This window comes from Lonchura striata, chromosome 11 (genome assembly GCF_050655825.1).
Source record: "Lonchura striata isolate lonStrDom1 chromosome 11, ASM5065582v1, whole genome shotgun sequence".
Classification (NCBI taxonomy): Eukaryota; Metazoa; Chordata; class Aves; order Passeriformes; family Estrildidae; genus Lonchura; species Lonchura striata.
In genome coordinates this window covers 5,799,980-5,826,858 of record NC_140713.1, presented here as the reverse complement: position 1 = coordinate 5,826,858, position 26,879 = coordinate 5,799,980, and the positions used below count along the sequence as shown (strand labels likewise).

Genomic DNA, 26,879 nt, shown 5'->3' with positions numbered 1-26,879 from the left:
TCAAATTTGCATATTTCCCACTTAGCAACAAGATGATGTGAGAAGCAGGACTGGCACAGAACAAACATACTTGGTGACCACCTTGGAAAGGCAATTATAGTAATAAGGGACAATAGAAATAAACTTCAAAAAAAAGATTAAGGCTTTTATTGACAGAATGTGAAGAACAGAACAGCAGCTGTGTTTGCTGAACAGAATCAGTAAATATACTGCTAACAATTTCTTCAACTGTAGGTGCAGCTGGGAATCTGACCCAAGTGACCATGAATACTAAAGCCATGAAATAAAATTAATATATAATGAGTAAAAGAAAATTAATATAATGGAAGTATCTGCTGTTTAAATGTAGCCTATTCAATGTGGCCATGGTGTTATTCCTTTCCCAGCTCTTTGACAGTGTCCCAGTCTTTATATTTGGGGTTTTGTCCTGGGTTGTAAGATAAGCTTGTATTCTATTTGCCATCTGTTGAAGGTTGGGCAGGTTTGTTATCTCTTCCAAGAACAATGGTTTGCTCCGAAGAGAGGTAATCGTTTGTTAATGGGCCATTGACTGATTCAATGCAGGGCTGGTAACGTAACACCATCCCATTGTGAGATGTTCCACCCAGAGGGGGAAGCCAAGCACTCTTTTATTGGATAAAAGGGGTACCTTTTGGGGGACAGAGCAGCTCTCTCTTTGCGGGATTCCCAGAGAAGCAGCTCCTTCAGCAGGACTCCCAGAGAAGTGGCCGGAGCGCGGTGAGGCGGCGGCGACGGAGCTCGGAGGCGGCCCCAGCGCAGAGGAAGACCAGCCCAACTGCCACCAGATCTTCAGAGAAAATTATACCCTTCTAAAGATCACCACTGCAGCTGCAATTCATCAGCCACTGCAAGAGGAGCAGCTATCATTCCCACCGGACTGCTTCCAACACCCCGACTCCTCAGGTTGTGGACATTATCACTAGTTTTGTTTGTACCGATTGCATTTGCCTTTTTAAATTGTTATCTAGTTTTCTCCTAGTAAAGAATTGTTAGTCCCATTCCCATATCTTTGCCTGAGAGCCTTTTAATTTAAAAATCCTAGTAATTCGGAGGGAGGGGGTTTACCTTCTCCATTGCACAGGAGGCTTTAGCCCTCCTTCACAGACTCCTGTCTTGTCGAACCAAGACAGGTTTGAAATCCAGAGATGGACAGAACACTTCCTCTCCCCAGTCAGAAACGACTTTGTTATCACGTGTGCCTAATGAGAGACCTTCCTTCTACCCAGGACTTGTACTTATGGCTTTGCATTCCCAAAGACACGGCATTTCTTCTGTCCTGTTAGGATAATGATTTTTGTCAATGTACAAGGACAGCCACATTGATTCAACAAACACACCACTAATGGACATAAAGGCTGTGTCAGACCAAAACAAGGGAAGGGGTAAGAAATGTGTGACAGAAGTGGCAGTATGGTTGCTGCAATGAGCTGTTACTAATTGCCACAACTGGTGTTCTTCACAAGTTGTGGAAAATGCACAAAAGGGGGTGGCCAGGTAGCGCAGATGACACTGCTTGAGATCCACAGGTGTGCAAAAAAAAAAAAAAACAACTCAAGTTTGTTTGACTTTCCCTTGGGTTTTAAAAGCAAACTGTACCCTCCACAGCTCTTATAAATCTGTGTGTTTTTCCCTTCCAGTCTGGCTTTGTTTCATGAGCTGTTGCCAAAACTGCATTCTGTGTTCTTTCAGTTTCTCTGCTGCCTTTTGCTCCAGGTCTATTCCCAGGTATTTTTCCTCCAGGTCATACAGCGGCCAATGGACCAAGCCCTCTCCGTTGGGATTTCTGGAAATAATAGAAGGAAATGTTAGCTCTCTCTTTGCCAATCCATTGCTCTCTGACTGCTCAGCTTCAGAGCATTTCAGAAAACCAACAGATGAGCCCAGACGATGTGATTCTGGTACCTGAATAAATGGACAGTATTTTATGAAAATGCTCATCAGTGGAACAGCAAAAGTCTAAGAGCTGCCATTAATTTGAGATCTAAACCTCCACTGTAGATGGAGTAACTGCTCTTAGATTTTTTTATTTCCTTGTGTCTGCAGGTTCTTCTAAAAGACCATTAAGAAGAGAAATTGCTTCAATATTTAACTTAAATTCTGCCAAATTTCCAGGAACCACCATATAAGTAGTGCTTCAGGCAGGTAAGTATGTTCTGGGCAGCACAGACGAAACTTGAGCTGCAACCAGCATTGTGATTCTCACCCGTTTTTAGCAAAGTTGGTCCAGTATCTCATAACAGTTCTGCTCAGTTTATTTTCTTCTTTTGTAGCCCCTCCTGCAAAGGGAGAGATGAAACAGCCACATTAGAAAGTAAATAATTTGTATCAGCTATATCAATTGCAACACTTCTCCTGGTTGCCCTGAGCTGTTGGGAGTTTTTCCTGGAAGAGACCTGCAGATAAAATGAAAAGTACCTACTAGTGAAGACAGAAAATGTTGATGATCGTTATAAAACTTATGGTATATAAGTTATATAAATATATTGTTTATAATGCTTCAAAGAGAGAAATTCTGTTCTAAAGCCCTGCAGTGATTGAAGTGAGTAATAATGAGGTTCTAAAAGGAATAAGGAGTAAGCATGGGTGCATCACCTGCTAAGAATGGCTTTCCAAAGACAAAGGCAATCTCAGCTCCGTGATCAGCTTTTACAAACTCTGGTACCACACCTTCCACTGAACTCGGTCGATGTTGGAATTCATAGAAGTAGACTGGGTTGCCAGCATCTAGAGGATACAGAAAAGTGCTGCTTTGAGAGCTGAAAATACCTGCTCCAGAGATGATAAACTTCCATGAAAAAACTGTTTTGGTTAAATTAAAACACTGCCGGTTCTCTGGATAGTGAAAAGTGCTGCACACGGGCCAAACCAGCCCCAGATAGAGTTCTACAGCTGTTCTGAAGCTGCTGGCTTACCTCTGTGGTATCTGGCCACTTCCACAGCTGAGATGACAAAGTAGACATCTCCCATTGCATCCAGGAGGCCATCTCGGACCTGAGCAGGGCTTTCTGCATGCCCCATGTACTCCCTGTACACTCTGTCAACAACTTCAGATGTAAGGCCCTGAAACAGCAAGAAAAAGTACTTGTAAGGATGATGAGCATTATAAGGAGGAACAGCAGTGAGTGAGTGTGGCACCTGCACATCCCTGGCAAATCCTCAGCAACAGCTTTCAGAGAAAACCCTCAGCTGTGCCAGAGTGTGGCTTGGAGCTCAGGATTGCAGTTACACAGCTATGGGTACAGGTGATCTCAGGGAAAAGAGGGATGCAAGATCAAAGGATCAACCACCTTCAGATAAACAGCAGTCAGTGATGCTGATTGTTCTCTCTACTGTGGAAACACCTTCATAACAGCACAGAAATCCTGCTGGATTCCATAAACTCCATTGATTGTTGTAGATGACCATAATTTCTCCCATTCAGAACAAGCCTGGGCTCTGCATTTCCAAGGTCATGGTGGAGGTTGGTGTCATTGAATGATCCTTGCAAGTACTGGCCCTGCTTCTAGATCCTTAATTCTTACCTCTTAATCTGTGTTTCTCTAGCTAGCAGTTTCAGGAGAGCACAAAGGCACCACAAAGCCAAGAGATTTATAAATTACAGAGAAGCAAAACCTCAAGAAACCTGAACAAAGGTGTCAGTGCTCCCCAAACCTCTCGGGCTTTTCTTTCCAGAGCCCAACTGCTGCTTTAGGAGGTCGTGTCCCATAGGTCTCCTGCCATACCTGCTGGTACTCTGCACATCTTGCACAACCTGAGGGTATCTAAAATGTCCCAGGTGACCTGTGTTTAGGTACTCCTGGATTGCCACTGAACTCCTTTTTAAGAAGAGGGGCGTTTAGGCTGGAAATGTAGAGAGTATTTCCAGTCACTAGAGGTAACAGGAATGCAGCACATCTGTGCCCATGTATGCCCCAATTCAGGGAGCTGTCCAGCACAATGGCATTTCCCTGTGAAATGAGTTCTTCCAGGGGTAATAACAGCCAGAGCAGAGAAGCAGCAGCACTGGGTTATTCTGAAACTGGTCTCTTACCTTATTGAGTACTGCTAAGTTGCTCTGTAAAATTTGACGTGCAACATCTTTATCCAGACCATCCGCAAAAGGAGGATATTTCATTGCCTGTATGACACAGACAATCATACTTATATAAAACAGCCACTATTTAAAAAATGATGTTTAAATAACACTATAATTCTCTTACCATAGGAATTGCCCATCCGAATTCACAGTTATTTACTCCTATTATGTATGGGACCTCATTCATTGATTTTTCAGATAGTAATTCCTTGGGACTTTTTGGAAAAAATACACCATCTACACATGAATTGATGAAAAAGAAATCCTGAACAAAAAGGGAATAAAGAAAAAGAAAGCTTCATTAAAACATTAATTTTGCTTCTTAAAGATGTTCAGATTTTACTGCAGTTCCAAACTGAAGCCAAATATAAATAGAACAAATAATATTATCCAAGCCATTTTAAATGTGTTTTCTGACTGATTTTCTGCACTAGGCAGGAGGGTCTGTGAAGATATTTATATTGTTTGTGAAGCAGAAGTCATTATGTTGAATTTACATATTTTCTTAGTTCAATATGGGCATGGATGTGTGGAACAGTGGGGAAAAACCACTTCTGTATTGAAATTTCAAAGGAACATAAGCATTATGATAAGAACTTTTAAGTTGGACATAATATATGATTTGATTTTCAGTTCTCCAGAATCATCTGTGCCATTTTCTTTTCCTTGCCCTGGCAGAGCACAATAGCAAACCACAGGTGATTCCAAGTGCATGCAGAATAGAAGGTCAGGACAGGAACCTGTTTACAATTTTCAGGCGAGGTGTCCTTGCAGACCTGCAATGCTGTCATGTCCTGAAAAATCAAGAAAAGTCACATTTTACATGCACTTCAGGTTTGAATATTAAAGCTCACAAAGAGTATTCTCTGTTATGCAAAAGTCTGAGGTGTCATTGAAATGCACAAAGTATCATTTCACCTACCATTTTCAGTGCTATCTGTAGTAATTCTTCTTCTGTTTTTCCTCTCAAGCATTCAACCATTGCAGCTGAACTGGACTTTTCACAGCCAGAGGCAGCAGCAATTTTCTGCAAGCAGTGAGAACAAACATTTTTGAACACATTTGCTGTGTCTGGCTCTATGAGACAGCGAGTCCAGCAAAGCTCCTGCACAAAGGTTGCTGGAGCCTGGCTTGCTCCAGGTCCAGAGGGAGGGCACTGGAAGCTCTCACAGTCCTTCAGACCATGAGCTGGGCATAAGGGGAAAACCTCTTCCTTCAAGTTTTTTTGATACAGAAATATTCTAAGACAATTCTGGTAAATAACAGGCTGGGCTGAGGAGACTGGGTGACATGAAGGAGGTAGAGAATAAACCATCTGCAGGGGAACAGAGAGCACATTCTGCCACTCTTGGTGATGACTTATTGTCTGCAGCAAGAGTTGTCATTAGAGAGAGCTGTCTCTTTTATTTCAGGTCCCAGTTTCTGGAAATTGTTCCTTGTAGTTGAAGAGAAAAGAAAAGAGTAGAAGCCTGTAGTTCTCAAATTTTAAAAAAATTAATAAAGACTTGTTTATTGGCAGACTACAGGTATCAAATGGGAGGGGAAGAGAAGAGTATTCACAATCTGATACAATTTCCCAGCCAAAAGGTGTAAATGGACTCTTCTTGAAGACACTACATGAGATTTTTCATTTACATTTCATTCTTTTCTCTTTCTGGCTATCTGGCTGTTTGAATAGCAACACATCCTTAAACATGTACTCTTTGCACACTGTTTGTCTTTAGTGACTGCTTTGATTCACAAGAAAGAAACCATGTTTCTGTACTTTTGACTGAACAATTTACGATACACAGAACTACCTGGGAAAAGTAATTAAAATTACCACAAATACACACTTGTGCATCCTCATTTGGCTGGTCAGTGAACAAGCCCAGGGTTACAGTGCCACTCTCTGAAATGGCCTTGTGGAACAAGCCCTTGGCCAGGGGAGATAAGACCTGTGAAAAAGCAAGAACAAGCATGTCAAGCACTGTTTTCTAGCCAGGGATTTTAGATTTCAGTATCCGCAGTGGCCATTTGGAGCATTTTGAAAGCCCATGTGGTAAGAGTGTCTTTGTGTAACCTCTGACCATAGTCCAGCTGTGCAAAGTGCTTTGCAGCGCTCGCAGGGACCAGGAGTTCAGCGCCTTTCTCCTCCCACTGCACTTTGCTTCCAAAGGTTCCTGGCACCACCCTGCAAAGCAGGTACAGAGGGAATGTGCCCAAGGCAGTCTGCTCTGCTGCAGAGGGGCAGGAAAGTGTTTCTGGCCAGAGGAAACAGGGATTTGTCTGCCATGTACAATGAAGCCTGGCTGCACTGTGACATCTGTACCAAAGTGGGAGGGACGGGACAAGGGAGCATCACAGCCAGTGTGCTCTGTGCTGGAGTAAAGATGTTACACCAGCACTGGGTCACAAACTGCAGGGCTGCATCAGCTACCAGGAGTATTCACCTCCATCACTTTGCACAAGTGGCTGTCAAAGCAAACAGAAAATGGGCACGAGCCCACAACTCCTCATAAAGGACTTTTCTCAATGAGGTTAGACTTAGAGGGTTTTTTACATTGAAAAAGAACAACCCAAACCAAGCAGAATTCAATTCAGCAGATAAGGAATAACATGCTGTTACTTAACTACAACCTTAGAGTATGAAAATTACACATTTTTATCATTCAAAATCTGTATTGTTTTGCTGTACTGCTGCCTCATTGTTGTCTCAAATACCCAGGTGATGTGTCACTGTAACACCATCCCTTTTCTCTCACTGACTTCTCATGCAGATACTGCAAATGGATGGAGGGGTTTTTATCCTCTAAGTAATTCAAGTTCCATACTACTGTGAACTTACAAGAGCAGAAACACTGATTCCTCCTGCAGATTCTCCAAAGATGGTGACAGATCCTGGATCTCCTCCAAAATGCATGATATTTTCCTGAATCCACCGAAGAGCTGCTACTTGGTCTAAATATCCCCAGTTACCACGGGCATGCTCATCACCAGTGCTGCAGGGACAGAACAGCTTTGTTCAAATGCTCAGTGCAGACAAAGAGGCAGAAAGAAACACAATCTGTGGTGTGAGCAATCATCTGCCATTCTCTACACAGAACCTCCCTACACAACTGACAGATGAATGGCTCAGGAAGCCCTGAGACTGGAGCAGCAGCCCCACAAGAACAGATCTGGAAGCTGCCTTGGGACTGGAAATTGTCCCCAACGCTTGCAGGTGCAGTTCAGAAATGTTTCTTTGCATAAGCAATTCTTCTGCACTCCTCTTTACAAAGGCTTTGCACACATCCTTTTGGAAATCACTTTGGCAAAACAGATCAACCAACTTACCTAAAATATCCAGCAATACCTAGTCTGTACTGAATTGTTACAACCACCACATTGTCAAAGGCTGCCATTGCTGAGCCATCATAGGATGAAGCTGCTCCAACAACTAATCCACCCCCATGGATCCATACTAAGACCTGGGAAGAGAAAAACAGGATCAAGCCAGCACAGGTAAGAGCCCCCAGTGATAAACGCTAATTATAGCCCAAGATATAATATTTTGTGTTATTTCAATCCTGATTCTTTCAGAATATATTTCAGATATTACAGAAATCTTTCAGATATTACAGATATTTCAGAAATCTTTCAGATATTACAGAAATCTAAGGCCTGCAGGTCTACATAGTGGCACTGATTTTGTTAAGTGCCTACACTGTGTCAGTGCCCTGTGTCTTTGGACAGATCATTTAGATTAAATCAAGTGCTGCTTAGTTAGAATGACAATACAATTTTACTTGTAAAACAAGATTTTGTGTCTCTTTTCAATTTCAGCTAATATTTGCTGGGGTCAAGCATGGAAGTTGATCATCACTACAAAAGTGCCCCTGCACGTCTGCTCATGGCACAGGTTGAGTGTTGGCTATCAGAAAATTTTGCTCAAGGTGTTGTAAGATTTTTGCTTACAGGCAGCTTCTCCTGTTTTCCTGTAGAAACGGGTGTGTACACATTTAGGTACAGGCAATCCTCAGACACTCGCAGAGGAACTTTCTCTTTTCTGTTGGTAATCATATCTGAAATATTCTGTCCTTGTACTTGGTCCTGTAGACACCTAAATAAATGGAAAGTAATAAGCAAGAGAATTCACTAAAACCAGAAAGTTGTGAAGAGAAGTTTTTTGTACTTCCACAGCAAAGTGCCAACCAGAAACTGATCTCTAGCACACTTCTAGATTGGTCACAACTGCAAACATAGTATTTTTTTGCTTTTAATATATTTTTTTTCTTTGACTAGTCATTAATGAGATCTGTAAAAATAAAGCCACTGCAGTACACAGTGACATGTAGATACACTTTAGCATGTTTCAAAATATCACAGAATTATATCAGGAAATACATATGGTGTGGTGGCTTGCATGGGAGGCATTCACGGAAGTGCTGCAGAGCTTCTAGCCTCTGCAAATCTGTACACGTTTCTGTGATGGACACATGTTGAAGTCGAAGGAAATGCAGGAACTTCCTCGTTCTGCTCCGGTGGGCACACAGGTGCCGGGGCCGAGCCCTGGTCGGGCACCCTTTCCTGGGGCGCCCGCTCCATCGGGGCCGGCCAGGGCAGGGGAGCCCGCGGGGCCGAGGCCGGGCCGGGCCACGGCTGCCATTTCGTGCTGCCAGCCCGGAGGCCGAGTCCGCCGGCCCCCAGGAGCAGCCCTGGCCGGGCCAGCTCAGCCAGGATTCTACCCCTGCTGAGGTTCAGCCACAACCCCTGCAGAGGGGGAGGAGAAGCCATCAGCCCCCCCAGACACGGCTTTGGCTACAAGGTCCCGAGCCCGGCCGGGCCAGTGACCATCAGCAGGCCCGGGCGAGACGTTAACTTGTTCAGTGCTTCCATCCTCCCGCAAGTGAGAGAAAATAACAAAAGGCAATGTAGAGGAGCAACATGAAGACACAGAAGTCAGTGAAGAAGTCCCAGATGGGAGGGATGAGGCGATACCTTGATTCTGGGGCTGAAATCCTCTTGTAAAGCTATGTAGAAAAGACTTTTTCCCTATAACGCATGAAGGTATGGGGAGTTGAAATTGCCCCAATTATAGATATTGAGCAAAGGCCTCCATGCTAAGTAAACAGATGTTAAAGTAGCTGTGATCCTGTGAGAAGTTTGAACAGAGAAGGAGAGAAGAGTGATGAAAATCCCGTGCCCCCAGGAAGAATAGGATTTCTGAGCTAGATAATGAGAACCTTTGCCTTTGAATAGCTCAATTTAAAACAGTACTCCATAAGTTGACATGGCCCATGACCACAGCTGTGGGAAAAGCTAGTGGAAAATGGAAAGGATTTCATGATTGCAGATTTCCATGGATGGCTGCTATTCATGAAGAGCGCCACGAGAGAACTGTTTTCTTGTGGAGAACACTCCATAACATTAACAAGAGGAACTACTCTCTGTAAGTGAATTAAAGAAAAGACTATTCTAGAGGTGGTAAAATTAAATTTAAGGTTTTGTTTCTTTACATTGTCATTGGGAAAGAAAAGGTTCTGGAGAGAGGAAAGGGATCCTGAAAATTTTGTTCTGATTCTTATTACTCTTCATTTTCGTAACTGTTAATAAGTTTTTCTTTATATTATTTTAATGTTTTGAGCCTGCTTTGACTTCCCCCTGGTCCTAGCTCACAGCAGAAAATGCGTGAGCTCACAGAGTGTCTTTAGAAATGCATCCACTGGAACAGCTGCAGGTGCAACGAGAGGGCACCAAGGAATTTGTCTTTGTGGATGGCCCTGTGTGCACGTCAGTGTCAGGGAAGTGCACAGAGTATAACATCTACAAAGGTTCAGTGGTTTGATCATTGCCTTACATTGGTGGGTAGGAAGTGGCATCTCTGACACCTTCCCAAGGCTCAGGTGGCTGGGGTTCAGAAAACCTCAGGGATCCAAGCGGAGGCTTAGCAAAAGGAAGTCCCAAAAAGACATTTACAGTCCTCTCAGCTGTGTCCACTGTGAATGGGTAGCCTCGCACTCTCCCATATTTGGTCTCCGCTTCTGGTTCTTCTGTGGGACAGCAGCACAAAATCACATCATTGCTCTGTTTGAAAGTAATTGCTAGATTTGCTACTTAAATATACACCTTTTGTTCCCCTAAAAAAGTACTTTTTATACGTAAAGCTTCAACAAACTCTCATCAGATTTAACAGTACGCTATTCTAATCTGCTATTTTATTTTACTAATTTCATTACTAGTGTTTACTCATTTAAATTTTAGATTTACTAATTTATTCTAACACATTTTTATTATACCTTTATTAAATCATTGTAGCTGACATTATTTCAGCCTTCGTTTTGATTGGTCTGTATGTACAATCTCCTTCAGGTATGTAATTTGCACTGTCTTACCACACACACTTTAGTGGTTGCATATAGATTTTAATGTTTTGTTTTGCGCTGGGTTGTTACGTAAAAACCCAATAAGGTTGCTCTCATTAAGAAAAGACAATAATCAGAGAAAATATATTCCAGACCCCTGATAAAGCTTCTAACATAGCTGAAATAGTCTGGCACAAACAATTCCTGTGAACATTTAATCAAGAATCATTTTAAGATCTGTGTGAAAATTCAAACATCAAATTAGAGACATGCTACTGTGGCTGTTTGGCCTCAGCGGGCAAGGTTTTGGGACAGGGATTTGATTTTGCTATTTGCAAAGCAGGCAAGTAAGACAAATGACTGAAAGCAGATTAAAAACTGAAATGAAATTACTGCTACTGCAGCTCAGTTTGTGTGCCCTGCTCAGCTCAGGGTTTGTGCCCATCTCTGCCCAGGATTTATGCCCAACTCTCCCCAGGGATGGTGCCCAGCTCAGCCCAGGTTTTATGTTCAGCTCTGCCAAGAGATTGTGCCCAGCTGTCCTCAGGGTTTTTGTTCATCTCTGCCCAAAGGTTGTGCCTAGGTGTCCCCAGGGTTTGAGCCCTTCCCTGCCCAGGGTCTGTGCCCATCCCTGCCCAGGGTCTGTGTCCATCCCTGCCCAGGTTTGTGCCCATCCCTGCCCAGGTCTGTGCCCATCCCTGCCCAGGGTCTGTGTCCATCCCTGCCCAGGTCTGTGCCCATCCCTGCCCAGGGTCTGTGCCCATCCCTGCCCAGGGTCTGTGCCCATCACTCCCCAGGGTCTGTGCCCATCCCTGCCCAGGGTCTGTGTCCATCCCTGCCCAGGTCTGTGCCCATCCTTGCCCAGGTTTATGCCCATCCCTTCCCAGGTCTGTGCCCATCCCTGCCCAGGGTCTGTGCCCATCACTCCCCAGGGTCTGTGCCCATCCCTGCCTAGGGTTTGTGCCCATCCCTGCCCAGGTCTGTGTCCATCCCTGCCCAGGGTCTGTGTCCATCCCTGCCCAGGGTCTGTGCCCATCCCTGCCCAGGGTCTGTGTCCATCCCTGCCCAGGGTCTGTGTCCATCCCTGCCCAGGGTCTGTGCCCATCCCTGCCCAGGTTTGTGCCCATCCCTGCCCAGGTTTGAGCCCTGCTCCCGGCTGGCTCCGGGAGGCAGCTGCAGGAGCCCCTCGCCCTCCATGCCCGGGGGCAGTAGCCCCGGTGTTTACCTGCGGCCACCAGCGCCGTGCCCCCGAGGAAGAGGACGCAGGCCAGCAGCGCCGTGTCCCTCGCAGCTGCCATGGTGCCGCTGGCACCGAGCCCGCAGGCCGGGCCTTTATAGGCTCGCCCTGGGCCACCCTACCCAAGGCGCACACGGGCGAGGCGAGGGCGTGCCCGGCCGCGAGCCAGGCCGGGAGCGGCGCGCTCGGCCGGCGGCGGGGAGCGCTCCTGCCCCGCGGGGTCCCGCTGCGCCCGCCGCTCCTTCCCAACGCCGCTCCCGCGCTCCCGGGCACAGCGGGCTCCGAATGCTCCGCAAGCCCCTCGCCTTCCCGGAGCGCTGGCCTGTGCTGCAGCACCTCCGGCTGCCGCCCCAGGGGACGGTTTGCTCACCCTGCACACGCCTGCAAGGCGCCTCGGCTCCACCTTCTTACGCTTGCTTCACTTGCTGTTAGGTCTCCGGGTGACGAGCACACTAGAGCCAAGGCCAAACCGATACCCCTGAAAAGTGTACTTTTACCGAAGGAAGATTGAGCGATTTGTATTCTCCGGAAAGCCTATTCTCTGACAAAATAACCAATACTAGAAAAATCCCAGCTCTTCCTGCAGGGTGCAGGAGACACCTGACACTCAGTTCTGTGTGCTCAGGGTCGGTTGGAATAGTGTTGAAATACAGTAACAACAATGAGACGAATGAATCAGCTTATGTAAAGTGGGAGCAATATTAAGTGAGTGGTAATTTGCGTGGTAACTCTACATCTAAAGCCTCTGGAAAATCCAGAGGATTTATGTCAATACATTTCACATCCATAATTGAAGGATGACATGAAAAGGAGAGAACAGATGAGCTGAGTAGAGATTTTCTGCTCACATTAGCTAGGAGGTTGTGTTTGTTTTATGCAAGCATTAGGCTCTGCCTTTTTCTTTTTTTCCCCCTTGACTCAGTAGCTCTTGCCCCAGAAAGGCGGTTGTGCAATTTCAGGTCATGGGACTTCTCAGTTGTCAGAAACAGCATTTCAAAGAATCAGAGGATATGATGACAGAACGGTTTGGGTTGGAAGAAACCTCAAAGTTCTACTCATGCCACCTCTGCCATGGGCAGGGACACCTTCCTGTCCAAGCTGGCCTTGGGCACTGCCAGGGATGAGGCAGCCACAGCTGCTCTGGGCAGCTTGTGCCAGACCTCAGCACCCCCAGAGGGAGGAATTTCTTCTGTCTGTGTGATTTAAAGCCACCTTAGTTGGCTTGAAGCCATTCCCCCTTGTCCTGTTGCTACATGTCCTTGGCAAATGCCCCTGTCCATTTTTCTTGTAGGCTGCCCTGGGCTACTGCAAGGGGCTCTAAGGTGTGCCCAGAGCCTTCTCCTGACCTGGCTGAACAACCCAGTTCTCTCAGCCTGTCTCCACAGGAGAGGTGCTCCATTTCTCCAGATCCATTCCTGCTCACACCTCTCTTTACAGCTCAGTGGCTTACAAGACCCACAGTCTTTCAATTAGTTTAGCACATCTGTTATGCTCCTGTTAAGCCTGAGTGCTGTGGCTGTGCTTGAGCGCTTTCCTCCAAATGCTCCTCGTGTACCTTACTCCAAATCTTCCCCCGTGTGGTGCACAGGTGTGATTTACAGCCCCTGCAGAGAAGCCCCAGTCACCTTTAACCTGGCTGCTCCCAGAGCCAACTGGTGTCAGGCCCTGCAGGTGAGCCCAAGCAGTGCTGGCTGTGTGTGCAGCCTGGGCTGTGGTTGTGGTGGCTCCTGAGCTCTGCCCCAGTGCCCTGCACGCCCTGCCAGGCTGTGCTGGAGTGCAGCTCCAGAGGCTGAGGGCACAGCCAGGGCTCACTGGGCTCTGGCAGATGGGGAAGAAAACAATGAGGACAAAAGCTTTGCTGCAGAATAACAATGAATTGTGGCACTATAGGTGTTCCCTGTCAGACCTTCTGTTTTAATTCTCTAAGAGTGACACTAAAGGTCAATAAAACAGGTCTAGGAGTATTTTGTACTGTTTGAATATACAGTCTTTACAGTAATTATAAATGTGTGCATTGTCTATTGCAATTAATGGCACAGGAGCCTGGTGTACCAGTGATGGAGCTGAGAATAAGTTATCTTTTACCTCTATCTGTGTGATGAAGATTTCTGAGACACCTCAGAAGCACTGCACAGGACTAAAATGTACTCTTGTTTGCCTGCTTGGGTGCTGCTGTGCGGTCTCCTCTTACCTGGCACTGTTCTAGTTCCTAGCAAGGAAAAACTGTTTCCATGCAAGGTGTGGCTCAGCTCTCACACTGGGAGCATCTCATGCCTCATCTCACTCATGACCCACAAGCTGCAAAGCCAAATATCCTGGATAGAAGTACAGTAGAATACAGCACCTGCTGCTCTCTCCTTTTGTTGTAACAAACTTGATTTCCAAAACCAGTTTATCTTCTATGACCTGATCTTTGCTGATTTTACTAGACTGCATATTTTCCCATTTACTTTCCTTTTATTTCCCCCCTTCACTGCTATTTTAATTTCCAAGCTTTTCTCTTCAATCTCTGTTCTACTCACTACTTCTCTCTCAAGTATCCACTCTGCAAAAAATCTGAGTCCATATCCCATCCACAGGCCTAGAGAAGCAGCCGTTTTTAAAGCAGTATGTGTGCAGACCAGTTTCTGCAAACTCTGCCAATCCTACTTTTTTTGTAAGATAACAAAAAAATGGGACTTTAGATCCCTACAGGCTTGTGTGGAGATACTTTGGTGGCTCTGCAAGCATGGCCTATATGCTTTGCAAATGTGGAGACTCTTACCCCAGTGTAGTGGTTTTGGTTTGTTAATTTTAGATTTTTTTATTTTTGAGATTTCTTAACTAATGTGTTGATGAGTGTGGTTAATTACTAAGGTACTTACTTCTTGCTGTGAGATAGGATTAAGAGAAAGGTAAAGCAGATTTAAAACTTTAAAAGGGTATAAAGAAAATTTTATTAAAAGTTACTAAAGAAAAAAAATACTAAGAATCAAAACAAACTTTTTAGAATACTTCTCCTCCCCTCACAACTTTTTCTTTTTTACTGACAATGTAAAGAAACGAAACTTAAGATTTCTAGTTAGTTTGCTACATTTAAAATAGATTTTCTTTAGTTTACTAAGGGAGAGAAGTCTCTCTTTTTAAAGTTATGGAGACTTCTCCACAAGAGGAGAAAACAGTTCTCTTATGGCTCTTAATTTTGCCACACCTGGAGAACCCTGACATTGTGAAGTCTTCCCTATTTTTACAAGTCTTTTTACAGGTTGTTTATGGGCTATGTTGACTTATGGGGTATTGTTTTAAAGATGCACTGTTTCAAAGTTCTTATTATCTATTTCTAAAATCATCTTTATCCCTGGGAACAGGGATCTTCTTTTCTTGGAAGTACAGGACTACTTTTTTTTTTTCTCTGTTCATATTTCTCATGGGATTACAGTTACTTTAACATCTGCTTATCTTAGCATGGAGGTTTTTGCTTGATATTAACTTGAACAATTTCATCTCCCTATAGTTTCATGTGTTGTAGAAAAAAAGAGTTTTTTCCTCTATGGCTTACAAGAGGATTTCAGCCTTAAGATCAAAGCATCTTCTCCTTTCTCTTATCTGAGACTTAACTTTTTCTTCACTGACTTCAATGTCTTTATGTTGTTCTTTTATATGTTTGTATCTTGTTCCTTTCTTTCACTTGAGGGAAGATTAAACCACTAAAAGAATTAACATTACACTTAAAACTTACTAATAGTCACCTAACCCACCAGTAGCTTGCAGTAGAAGCTGCAGCTGGGCTGTGTCAAGATTCGCTTCATAGTTAGTCTTTAGTTTTCTCTGTGTTCCATTCCAGCTGCACTCTACACAAGCTGCAGAGATCTCTAGTCTCAGGCACGCTAAAGAGAGAGACTTAACAGCAAAATCTTAGCAGCTGTGGCCAGCCCTGCTCCAGCTAGGGCTCCCAGCCTCTCCTCCCACCTTCCTAGCTAATAGCTACTAAAATCCAACCCAACCAAAACAGGACCAATAAAAAAGAAACCGACAAACAGCCCCAAAAAAAGAAAAAGAACCCAGCCCACAACAGAACCAACTAGCCTGGCGCAGCCGAGACAAAGGCTGGGGCTGAGGCTGCCACTCCCTCACCATCTAGGAAAAACAAAATGTTCTTGGGGTTTTTTATCTTTTATTTTTGTGTGCTTCACAAAAACATGTCCGGATCCTCAGTAATTTAAAAAACTGTCAGTTACTCAAAAAGTTTTATATTACTTCTCTAAATTTTCTTCCCATTCTAAATCACAACACTCAGTGACAGACTTGTGTCACAAAAGGACAGTACTACACACCTGAGGAATATGATTCTTGAATCCTGTCTGGTATTAAAGAGATTTTGCAGCTTGCCCTCAATCAGTGAATAATGCATAAGTTAAGGGTCAATGAAAAAATCCTGCCACAAGATGACCTTTGCCTCTTTGTACTGTAATAAACTGCTACCAGTCCAGATTTCAATAGCTGAAAAAAATAGACAAATATCACAGCTCCTGAGTTTGGCCTGGCAACAGAACTACCCACTCTACTCCTTCCAGTAAAGTAATCTGGAAAGAGGGGATGGGTAGCTAGTTGCATTTAGGACATTACTAACCATGAAGAATTTCAAATTCTTCCAGAGATACAGAGGGGAGCTGAAGGGAGGGGGAACTGATGTTCATGGCCCTATAGGATCTGTGAAGCTACAGCACTGCTGCGAGGCACCAGTGTGACCAGAAATGGCTGGGATAGCTGGAGCAGCCTAAGAGCCAGGTACAGGAGACAAAGACATGGCAGAGAAGTGATGGACAACTCTGCCATGAAGAGCCCAAGCCTTGTTCTTGGCAGCCCGAGCACCAAGGTGAGGGCCCTGGGACACACCCAGTGCTGGCAGTGAGCTGTGAGCCAGTGCAAACAGGAACAGTGGCACTGACTGGCGACACAGGGGACAGCCTGGAGCACAGAGAGAAGCACTGGGAAAAAGGCAGAAATATTAATCCTTGTAGGGGATGTACAACTAAATACAAAAGCAGAGACTTATGGGTACTGGAGAATTTTTCTCCCTCTTCTAACATTTGGGAGGAGTCTTAATTCCAGTCCTACTATTACAGATTAGGTACCATCCTGTCTCAGTTGTAAAACCAACTGACAAAACAGAACATTCTGTAGTTTCACCTTCTTTCCACAGAGGACATTTCTGTATCTACACCACACCAAAGTTTTTGTGCTTCCAACAAACTTGACATCAAGAGAGTCTTACAAATTGGGTCTTCATTGATTTCACTTTATTAAAACAACGTGGTTGCTACATTCTCTCTTCAGTCATAGGGGATTGCCAGAAGAACCTGAGTATTGTGGAAATTTGGCAGCTGTATTTGACAAGTCAGGATTAACTGGAATTATTACAGTGAGTAATTGCAGGTATGACAACAATGAAGAAAAGGTGAGGGAAATGCAATTTTATCCTCAAATATACTTCAATTAATTTTTAAAATATCCTAATAGCTTGCATATTATGTGCATGTTTAGACTGTAAACTATAACTCTAATTTAAACTTCTTGTTTTGTGTGCTTTTGTTATTTGCCTTTTCAAGGATTACTTTTTCCCAGAATTCTACCTTCTTTTCTTTCAACTTTCTGTCTTTCTTTTGTTGTAGACTTATCTGCAAGTATTCTTCATTTAGGTTGTAAGATGGCCACTCAACCAGACCCTCTCCATTAGGATTTCTGTAAGCAAGAGGAAAGAAGAGAGTGCCCTTTTCAGTCACAGGGGAATTCAATCATACAAGTTAAGACTGAATCAATAAACCAGCCAATTCCCCATGGAGTCAGTGAAAAGCAGCAATATCTGTCATGAATTTCATGATTCGTACCCATTTCGAGCAAAGTTAGCCCAGTACTTCATTAGAGTTCTGCTGAGGGTCTTCTCTTCCTCTGTAACTTCACCTGAAAGACAAAATACAGAATAGTTCCTCTGTGTGGCAGAAATCAAGACATTGCTGCTACAGCAGCAGCATTTGCGTGTGTGAATATGCTGTAACAGTTTGGCAATTGCAACAGAAACACCCCACTGGCCAACATCACTAATACAGCAAGCATCAGGGGATTTCAGCACTCCTCAGCAACCACTTGCATCACTACCCTCCTGTAGAAATCAGGGAATTTGGGAACAAGGAAATAAGGTGATGTGCCTGTAACCTTCCAGGAAATCAGAGCAGAATAAAAAAAAAAACCCATGTGTTCTGCATCCCAGTACAACTCCAGGAATGGGCCAGATGGCTGTGTTTCTTGGATCCCATTCTAGTTTTGTGGGACTGGAATTCTCCCTATTATTCAGAGCACTCAATTTCTCAGCATTTCAAGAGTATTTCTTTAAATACAGTTACACATAAGCTCACTGTATCACTAGGTGAGAATTATTTCAGTTCCTGTGTGTTTTTAATTATAAATGCATCTCAAGCCCTTGATAAATTCAGGAAAAACAGAAAAGAGCAGTTCAGTGTTTCCTAGTGTCAAAGGTATGTAAATAAAAAAAAATGGCAAAAGAAAAAGGCTCTGGTAACAGATTAACAAAGGGCTTTGCAACATAGCTGGACAGCTCCAAAGAAGTAAAAGAAAATACTTTCACTTATGTAGGCCTTGACCAGACTATGAACTACTGTGCAAATCACAAAAATAAAAGCAGAAAAAAAACCCAGTGAATTCACTTAAAATAAGCAGAATTTTTGTGTCTCTGTCAAAATAAGAACTGTTCCTAATCTGTCCCACAGGAAAGAAAATACTTCATGCTGAGTATTACTGTCTTAGGCACATATAAGTAAAAGATATTGCTGGATTAATAATGTTCCTTAGGAAGTGGCATCATGTTTCTTAACTGTTCAGTGATTGGCGGATTCATTGGGAATATAACAATGTGGGATTCTGCCAGAAGGAATTTCTAGAATCCCATGGAAATTTTGGGAGTACACCCTTAATCCTCCCTCAGTTGACTGGTTCCATTTGAATAAATGCTCAAGCATTAATTGAACTGTGAGACAAAACAGACATAACCATGAGATCTTCACACAGAAAATGAAACCATGGAATTCCAAGCCTTGCTCTGAACACAGCTGGAATCACTTGCTGCAAAAGAAGCCAAGTCCCCCATTCTCTGGAGCCTGACAGCCCGTGGGATTTCCTGAAAGGAGGAGACACTGGCCTAAACTCCTCAGGCAAAGTAGAGATCCTGGATTTCCTCTTCCCAAGCACTCTGGAAGTTTAATTGACCTTTCCTTCAATTTCATTTTCAGCCAAAGCCATTTGGCAAATTCATGCACAGTGCTGGGATAATGACAGTGAATTTTCTAGCAAATAGCCTATTTGCTGAATTGCTGACAAGATGTGGTACTGACTGTGCTTCAGACCAAGCAAACTGTAAAGGAGAGAAGATGGAGAAGATGGTTAAATGCATAAAACCAATTATGCCAGGAGAAAGGGTTATGGCTTGGTCTCGCTGCCAATATATGCACCTTAATCTGATGAAAATTAATAAAACAGTGAACGGAAAAATGCCAGGGTTACAGGACTCATTCATAAGTGAATGGTGGCTGTTCCTTACTGCGGAGCTGGATGTCCCCAGCCAGAAAAGGCCCCCCAAAGACAAAACCAACTTCATCCCCGTGGTCAGCCTTCACATAGTCGGGTTTGCTACCCCGGTACGCACTGGCCCGGTGCTGGAACTCAAAGAAGTAGGTAGGAGCTCCAGACTCTGCAAGACATAACATACAGGGAGTTACAGAAGAGATACAGAAACTGCAGCTGTCATCAGCTGTTCAAAACACTACTTTAAAAAAATAAGCTTTTTACTGGGCACATTTCTAGTGTAATTGTTACATTCAAATATGTACTTTTACTTTTAATGTAAAATTAAGAACTTGGCACTTGCACAGAAAAAAATTGGAAGATCCACCCTAAGATAATGTACAGAAAACAAAATATCAAATTATTTCCACTTTTGAGTATCATGGCATGGCTTGCCTACACCTGCACACCAGAAAATGTACAGACCACAGAGCTGCTGATTTCCCAAATAGCCATGGGCCAAAGGACAAAGGTTGCTTTGATATGTTTTAATTTTCAAGCCTGTATATTTCAGTTAGTAAATATTTACCTGTGTTATCATGCTCTGCTCTCAATATATTGTGATTATGAGCACCCTTTCACAGAGATAAGGGACTGTACACAACCCTGCAGACCTGTGTCATTCCTCATGTTCCCAGTGGGAGTCTCAAGAAGGGTTGCCTACATATGAAGGATTTGTGTCTGCATCATTTGATCCAGCCTGCAGTAGGAGGTTTGAGTGTCCCACTGCTGTTGATCAGCTTACCCCTGTGATAATTCAGTGCTTTAATGGCTGGCATGACAATTGCCATGTCCCCCAGCAGGTCCACGAATGCATCTCGTAGCTCTGCAGGGTCCTCTGTGTCTCCCAGATATTCATCTAAGATCATGGGCAGAAAATCTGAGGGTACATCCTAAGAGACAAGAAACAAACAGACAAACAATCACTGTCTCAATTAGTAGCTAAAATTGCCATCTTAAACTTCAGAGATTCTGCAAAGGCACAATTGTCCAGGACAGCAGCCATGTTGATGGGAAACAAAATCTATTCATGCTTTTTGTAGGCAAAAAATATCAAACAAACCAACCACCTCAGGTGAAATTTGCCCCAGATTTATTTGGGTTAAAACTCTACAGCAATAAGTGTAGATCCAGCAGTTTCTCCTGACAGTATCTTCAGCTTCTGTTTTAGTCAGGAGAAGAGAGATGGGAATCACAAAAGTAAATTCTCAGTTCTTGAAAGATTTATGGACCATTAGACAAGAGGACAAAACCAATGGGATCTCCAAACACAGTGTAAATTTTCAAAGTTAGAATTTGCTGGTTGAAAGATGGACCTCAAAGCTAGGAGTGCAAAATAACTACTTTAAAAGCTACATTTAATGTAAACATACTGAAAAATACACCTTGAAACTCTCTAAGCAGGAGATTATCCATGAGATACCTTAACATTAGGGAAGCTATTGCAGTAATCTCACAAATATGCAAGATAAAAGTATTGTTTGAGGTCTAGAATGAAAAAGGTATTTTCCCAAATCCCAGGCCCGATTCAATCCTATTTCTGTGTAATTTCATACACCCTGGTCCTGTCAACTTTGCTGGGATTATCCCCAAGCCTACCATGACCTCAGCCCTCAGTACAATATGACTCGAGCAGTGAGACCCAAATCTGTTCCATACATGAAAAAAGAAAATTCACTTCTCAAATTAGATTTGTGCAGCAGTACTTACAATCATTGGTAGAAAAACCTCTACAGTTGAGGCAATTGATTTTCTATCTCCTATTTCCCTCAAACTTTTCATTTTTGATGTCTGTACAGAGGAAAAAAAAAAAAACAAACAATGTTATTAGCATACCTTTCAGTGTCTCCATTATTTTAAACACTGAAACTACATTATTCCATTAATTCTTACTACTGGTGTTCATTTTTAAAGCATCATATCATATGCAAAAGTGCAGCACAATGCAGCAGCTGTCTTGAAAACTCGTATTTATTGCAGTAAATGTTGTCTTGGTGAAGGTTTCTACAAAAACCACTCCTAATACATAGTTTATCCTTAAATCAACATTAAGAAACTTGTAAGACTAGAAAACATGAGAGCAGAGTTGAAGCGAAAAGCTGCTTCTGTCTCACAGGATTATTTTCATTCTGTTGGGGGAGATCTTAAGTCACTGGCAGTCTGTCTCTAGTCCAGTTTTCTGAGACCTTTGAAATAAGGATAAAGCAGTGTTCTTCCTTGTTTTAATGCTCTTTTACAGCATGACATAAAATTCTTCTGTCTGCAAAATAAATTCAAACAGATTTCACTTTGCATTGTTCTTCTGGGACTTACTACCAGAGACAGTTGCTTCATAGATTCAGAACAAATGCTTGGTACTACACAAAGGAACCTGAATATTTAGGAAATAAAAGAAAGGGACAATAAAGGAGAGGACAAATCTATCTCCTGCAGTTTTTGTGCTCTGAGAGCATTTGCTCATGTTTTAGAGTTGCCCATTGAGTTCTTATGAGAAAGGAGAATGGGCTGGACACCTGCATTGTCCCCTCACTCTGCCCCAGATGAGATTTTCAAATGAAAGCTCTTTCTGCAGGGTGGTAATGATAGCAAGGGGAAGCTGGTCTAGGTGATCAGTGGCACATTTTTAAGCACACTGTGTATCAACCCTGACTACTGAGCCTTGTGGGAGAAAGGATTGGCTTTATTTGACTTTCAGTAATAAGTCCTTTATTGTTGCATTCTTTTTCCTCTCTCTGCCTGGATGAGGGATTAAAATTGTAGGATAAGAAAACATTGTACAAAATTGATGTTCCAACTGATGTGTCCATGCAGTTTAAGCTGCAGGATGAAGCCTCTCACCCTCTTGTGATCCAGTGGTTCTGGGTCACTGCAGAGCCAGGATGTAAGCAATATTTACCTTGTATGTATTTCCAACAATGCAAAGACTTGTCCTATCACTTAACACAAACATTAGAAACACATTAAAAATAAAGAATAGACATTAAATTACAGATCTAATATTCCAGCCAAATTCATTGTTGGTGACTCCTATCATGAATGGGACTGCATTGAATTCTTTTCCAACCAGTATCTCTTCAGGTGGCTTATGAAGAAACACTCCATCCAAAACTAAGGGTAGAAATGAGATTTCCTGAAGGAAGAGGAAAAAAAAAAGAAAGATCAAATCAGTAGTTAATAGTAATTCCAATTTTGCCTTCAAATCATGTATGATGTCCACATTAAATGTCCTAATTGCAAAAAAAGTGCTTTAAGAAATTCAGGTATCTACGGCCACTGTAACATAAATTTAGTTTGGCACAGGAGTATAAAATGCAGGCCTGGCTGGGTCAAGATGTAGAGGAATGTAATGGATTCCTCATCCTGTGCTGTTCTGACATTAAAACACAGGGATGCTCAGACCTTGCTCACAACGTCACAGGCGCTGTGACACTGCCAAACTTCCAGAAAGAACTGATGTGTGAAATTACTTCAACATTTAGGGAGTATTTTAACAAAAGATAAGAAAAATCAACTTTGGAACAGACCATCAATGAACTCTGATCAGAGGCCGAGCTGAAGTTTTGCAAGTGAGCCATTAAAAAGTTCTGTTGCCATGAAGCCTCACCTACCTTGCTCTTAAGGACTATGTGCTCTGCTTCCTGCTGCCTCAAGCAGTTCAGCAGGGAGAGGGAACTGCTTGTCTCACACTTGAAGATACTGGCAATTTTCTGAAAATTATCAACAAAGTCAAGCACTGTTATAAAATCATTATACATGCTGCTATATAATGATTTATACAGCATTATACAGTATGTATACAGCACTATAAGTATAATATACAGCACTATATACTGTATATTATACAGTTTGTTAGTAGCAGATTTAAGTGAGCTTGATAGATCTTTGAGTATTTTATTTTACTAGAAATGCTACAGTTTGATCACAAAGTGAAATCATTCCGGTGTACTTCTCTTTCTTGTTGTATTTCCATTCACTGTCTTTTCAAACTTTTCTGTAGAGATAATACAAGCTTGTAGAATAAACCAGATAAGGAAAGAAAACTCAGAAACATTTACATTATTACTATCTGGCATGACAGGAAAAGATATTAAAAGGAACTTATAGAAAGTGATTTTATTTTAAGTTTGGGTTTTGTTTTTTGGTTTGTTTGTTGTTTTTTTTTTATATTTAATTAATTTACTTCACATAAAGGCCCTCCTTAAAGGGCTGTAGATTAATAAAAAACTGAATTCTTCTTCTTGTTAAGCTTTCCATAATAAATGCCACCGTTACTGTGTAGAGTACAGTGGATATAAAAATGAACATTTGCCTAGCTTGGCATTTGTGTGACTGAAAATGCCTTTGTCAGCCCACAACTGTTAGAATCATACAGTTGTCCAATCTATTTCTAACACCAACCAGTCCAAAATTAAACAGGTGTGCTGCAACAATAAACTGGATCAACTTTCTTGCACAGTATACAATGACATTTTCCCCTTTTCTTTTTTAAACAAATTATCACATAGAAGTATCCCTTAGATATCCTTATATATCCTTTATACTTCAGTATCCTTTAGATATCCTGGATAGATATTTAGTATTCCTCTACCCATAGGAAAAGCCTATTTTAGGCTATAAAGACTTTAAATGCAAAACAATGAGCTTACCTCAAGATCTGTTGAAAGATGTAAATTTTTACTGGGGGGAATTAGAATTCCACTCTCTGATATTGCTTTATGAAAGAGACCCTTAGATAAAGGAGATAACACCTGCCAAGAAGGGAAGAACAAAAAGTATTTATTCTACATTAATATCCTTACCTTACAACTTAATGCTAGCTATAGTCTATTAACTCATGGATTCAGTTGGGAATTATACATCTTGGGATTTATACATCTTTATTTCCTATATCTCCAGATTTAGCCCAATGCGCTGTTAAATTTACGGTCAAAAACCAGATTAAACATGAAATGTTACATTAATTAAGCTTTCAAAGACTTTTATTTTTATCTACTATATACCTACATGTGCAAAAACAGAGCAAGCTCCTGCAGATATCCCGAAGAGAGTGACAGATGCTGGGTCTCCACCGAAGTGCTCGATATTTCCTTGGACCCACCGAAGAGCAGCGACCTGATCCAGGTACGCCCAGTTCCCGCGGGCGTGCTCGTCACCAGTGCTGACAGGAAAGCAGCAGAGCCACTCCTCAGCAGCAGTGACAGTGACAGTGGCACAGCAGAGGCCACCCCAGCAATCTGTGTTTGCTGCAAAGGGACCTCCAGCCCCCCACGCTCACACCTCAGCCCCTGCCCACCCCGGCTCAGGCAGATCCCTGGCCTGTGCTCCACCCGAGGCTTTGCTTTACACAGCAGAGCATGGAAGCAAAGGCCAGAACAAACATCCTGCCCAGCATCAAATAAGCAGGCTGCAATCACATGGCCATGCAGGTGGAATGCACAGACATTTCTTGGTGTTCTGAAGTCCTGATGTCAGTGAATTTTGTACATTTAAACCACTCTAACAGTGGGAAGCTGATATAAAAGTTCAGCACATTTAGCAAACAGAACTACCCGTGCTTTAAACGTGACAGCAAGTACTTTGTAAAAAGTGAAATAAGTGTTCTTACTTAAAGTACCCAAGGAGTCCCAGTCTGTACTGAATTAATACCACCACAACATTCTCGTAGGCTGACAGTGCAGAGCCATCATACCGAGCAGCACCACCAAATATAAAATTGCCTCCATGGATCCACACCATTACCTTGGAAACAATAGGGTGAGACACACCTTAACGCGCTGGTTTGCAGATTTCACTTGAAAAAGGAAAACAACGTCAGATAATTAGGAACACCAAATCACTGAAGCACGATGGCTGCTGAATTTCAGACTGGTGATCTTGGAATTTTACATGCTAATATTATTTCTGCTTGTGCAGCATCACATTTTCAAAAGCAATAAACTCTCTTAAGAGCAATCATTACTTGCAAGCTTTATAAATCACAAGTTTGTTCAATGGTTTACATACAGGTAACTTGTCCTTCTTGCTTGAGCCAGCGGGGCTGTAAACACTGAGATACAAACAGTCCTCAGAAGTTTGGAATGCAAGGTGCTTTTCTTTAAAGTTTTTTTCAGCTATTTTCAACAGGGACAGATCTTGAGGACAGCTTCACCAAGGGAAGAAAAAAAAAAAAACAACACAATTATTTGTACTAAACCTACAATAGCATCAAAGTAACAACAGTAGAGAAAACACATTTCTTTTGGTCCCAGCTGAATCCCCACAGGGTGCTTGAATTTTGTGTTACCTATAATCACTGAGAGGTACAGCCTGTAAAAGCACATCTCCACACCTGTACTAGAAATACTCCAGTACTGGCAGTGTATCCACCACCAAGTACCAACAACTCAGCAGAAGCAGCCTCTGCACCCCAATAAACACAACTCTGCAGCACGGGCAGCTTCTGGCTACAAAAGAACTGCTCTCACAGCGGTGGGTAAGAAGTTGCATCTCTCACACCACTCCAGGGTTCAGGCGGTTCAGGTGGAGAAAACCTCAAGGATCCAAGAGGGGCTTTTGCAAAAGGAATTCCAAGGAAAACATTTACAAGCTTGTCTGTGCCCTTCACGCTTGTCTGTGTTCCTTTGAGCCGTCCAAGTGCAATAGTCACCTCTGGCTCAGCACCACTCTGTCCTAAGTAACACAATAGATAAAAAAATAATGAATTAAATTGCATCTTCATAATTATCTCACAGACTATCCCATTAAGTATTTTTAACTGACTGTTTAATTTAGAACATTTCAGTTTATTCCTTTCAATTTTGTTCAGTTTTCATTTTGCTTTGGTGCAGTGAGAGACACCCCCTGCCAAACCCTCCTGCCATTTATACCTGGAGCCATGTAGGGCAGGATATTGTCACTATACAAGAACAAATTTCAGAGCAAACAGCAAAACCATTGGCATTTGCTAAATCTATCATTCAACAAGATCTTAAAAATATTTTGTTTAGAGAATTCACAAATGTTGCTGCTTTCTACTTTTTAAAAAAGACAGAAAACTTAATTTTCATTTTATCATCTCAAAACCAGTAATTTTTGCATCATGAAGGCATTTTTGCAGATTGGTAACCAAGGCACAAGAGATTTACCGCCTTCGTAAAAACCATCGGGAGCTGGTGCAGCGGTTTCCCCGGCAGCTGCAGCAAGTCGCGGGGCTCACCTTCTGTCCCGCACACGAGGAACAAGGCTGCGCTACAAAACAAGGCGCAAAGCCGCGCGATCGGGCTCGCAGGAGACATTTTCAGCCCCCGTGGGGCTCCCGGGGACTCTCTCCTGCGGAACAGGAGGGGACAAAGGTCCCAGCGAGGGCACTCGGGGCACGGAACCTGCAGGGAACGCCCCGAGAGGGGCGAAGGCAAACGGGAGTGCCGGACCCGGGGGCGGCACAGCCCTGACTGATGATCGGCACGGCCCCCCCATCACCCGCACAGCCCCTGATCGATCACCCTCACAGCCCCGATCACCGGCGCGGCCCCGACCGCCGCCCCGCGCTCCCCGGTGCCGGCGGTGCCCAGCGCCGCCCGGCAGGCGCCACGGAGCGGCAATCGCAGCTCATTCACCGGCTGTCCGTGCT

The 26,879-nt window shown here is 43.1% G+C and overlaps 2 protein-coding genes and 2 long non-coding RNA genes across 4 annotated transcripts; 2 read left to right on the top strand and 2 right to left on the bottom strand.

The window, feature by feature from the left end:
- Positions 1 to 1,577: 1,577 nt before the first annotated feature.
- Positions 1,578 to 11,813, bottom strand: LOC146766366 (fatty acyl-CoA hydrolase precursor, medium chain-like). Its single transcript, XM_085589418.1, has 14 exons — positions 11,645 to 11,813; positions 9,915 to 10,107; positions 8,033 to 8,177; positions 7,412 to 7,545; positions 6,924 to 7,077; positions 5,932 to 6,033; positions 5,019 to 5,123; positions 4,837 to 4,890; positions 4,221 to 4,361; positions 4,052 to 4,138; positions 2,934 to 3,081; positions 2,614 to 2,745; positions 2,225 to 2,297; positions 1,578 to 1,804 (listed from the first exon to the last, which is right to left on the bottom strand). Exons 1-14 carry the CDS (start codon positions 11,715 to 11,717, stop codon positions 1,630 to 1,632), a joined length of 1,716 nt encoding a protein of 571 aa, XP_085445544.1. The 5' UTR covers positions 11,718 to 11,813; the 3' UTR covers positions 1,578 to 1,629.
- On the top strand, positions 3,348 to 7,079 carry LOC146766367 (uncharacterized). Its single transcript, XR_014957801.1, has 2 exons — positions 3,348 to 3,481; positions 6,856 to 7,079. It is a non-coding gene; the product is annotated as an uncharacterized LOC146766367 (long non-coding RNA).
- LOC146766365 (uncharacterized) lies at positions 7,439 to 17,423 on the top strand. Its single transcript, XR_014957800.1, has 3 exons — positions 7,439 to 7,579; positions 7,901 to 7,976; positions 17,308 to 17,423. It is a non-coding gene; the product is annotated as an uncharacterized LOC146766365 (long non-coding RNA).
- Positions 16,914 to 26,802, bottom strand: CES2 (carboxylesterase 2). The gene is made up of 13 exons (XM_021548757.3): positions 26,466 to 26,802; positions 25,735 to 25,939; positions 25,274 to 25,412; positions 24,876 to 25,009; positions 24,275 to 24,428; positions 23,917 to 24,018; positions 22,879 to 22,977; positions 22,260 to 22,400; positions 20,981 to 21,061; positions 20,016 to 20,163; positions 19,248 to 19,397; positions 17,524 to 17,596; positions 16,914 to 17,377 (listed from the first exon to the last, which is right to left on the bottom strand). Exons 1-13 carry the CDS (start codon positions 26,542 to 26,544, stop codon positions 17,188 to 17,190), a joined length of 1,695 nt encoding a protein of 564 aa, XP_021404432.3. The 5' UTR covers positions 26,545 to 26,802; the 3' UTR covers positions 16,914 to 17,187.
- Between the last annotated feature and the right edge of the window lie 77 nt (positions 26,803 to 26,879).

Bases quoted from the DNA above. Each gene is read 5' to 3' on its own strand.
- LOC146766366 (XM_085589418.1), bottom strand. From the start codon at position 11,717: ATGGCAGCTGCGAGGGACACGGCGCTGCTGGCCTGCGTCCTCTTCCTC. The intron at 7,078-7,411 runs GTAAGTTGGTTG...CTGTCCCTGCAG, and splicing joins GGTATTGCTGGATATTTTAG to CACTGGTGATGAGCATGCCC. The intron at 2,298-2,613 runs GTGATGCACCCA...CTCCCTTTGCAG, and splicing joins TGGAAAGCCATTCTTAGCAG to GAGGGGCTACAAAAGAAGAA.
- CES2 (XM_021548757.3), bottom strand. From the start codon at position 26,544: ATGTCTCCTGCGAGCCCGATCGCGCGGCTTTGCGCCTTGTTTTGTAGC. The intron at 25,940-26,465 runs GTGAGCCCCGCG...TGTGTTACTTAG, and splicing joins CCTCGTGTGCGGGACAGAAG to GACAGAGTGGTGCTGAGCCA. The intron at 19,398-20,015 runs GTAAGCTGATCA...TATGTCTTGCAG, and splicing joins AGCACTGAATTATCACAGGG to AGTCTGGAGCTCCTACCTAC.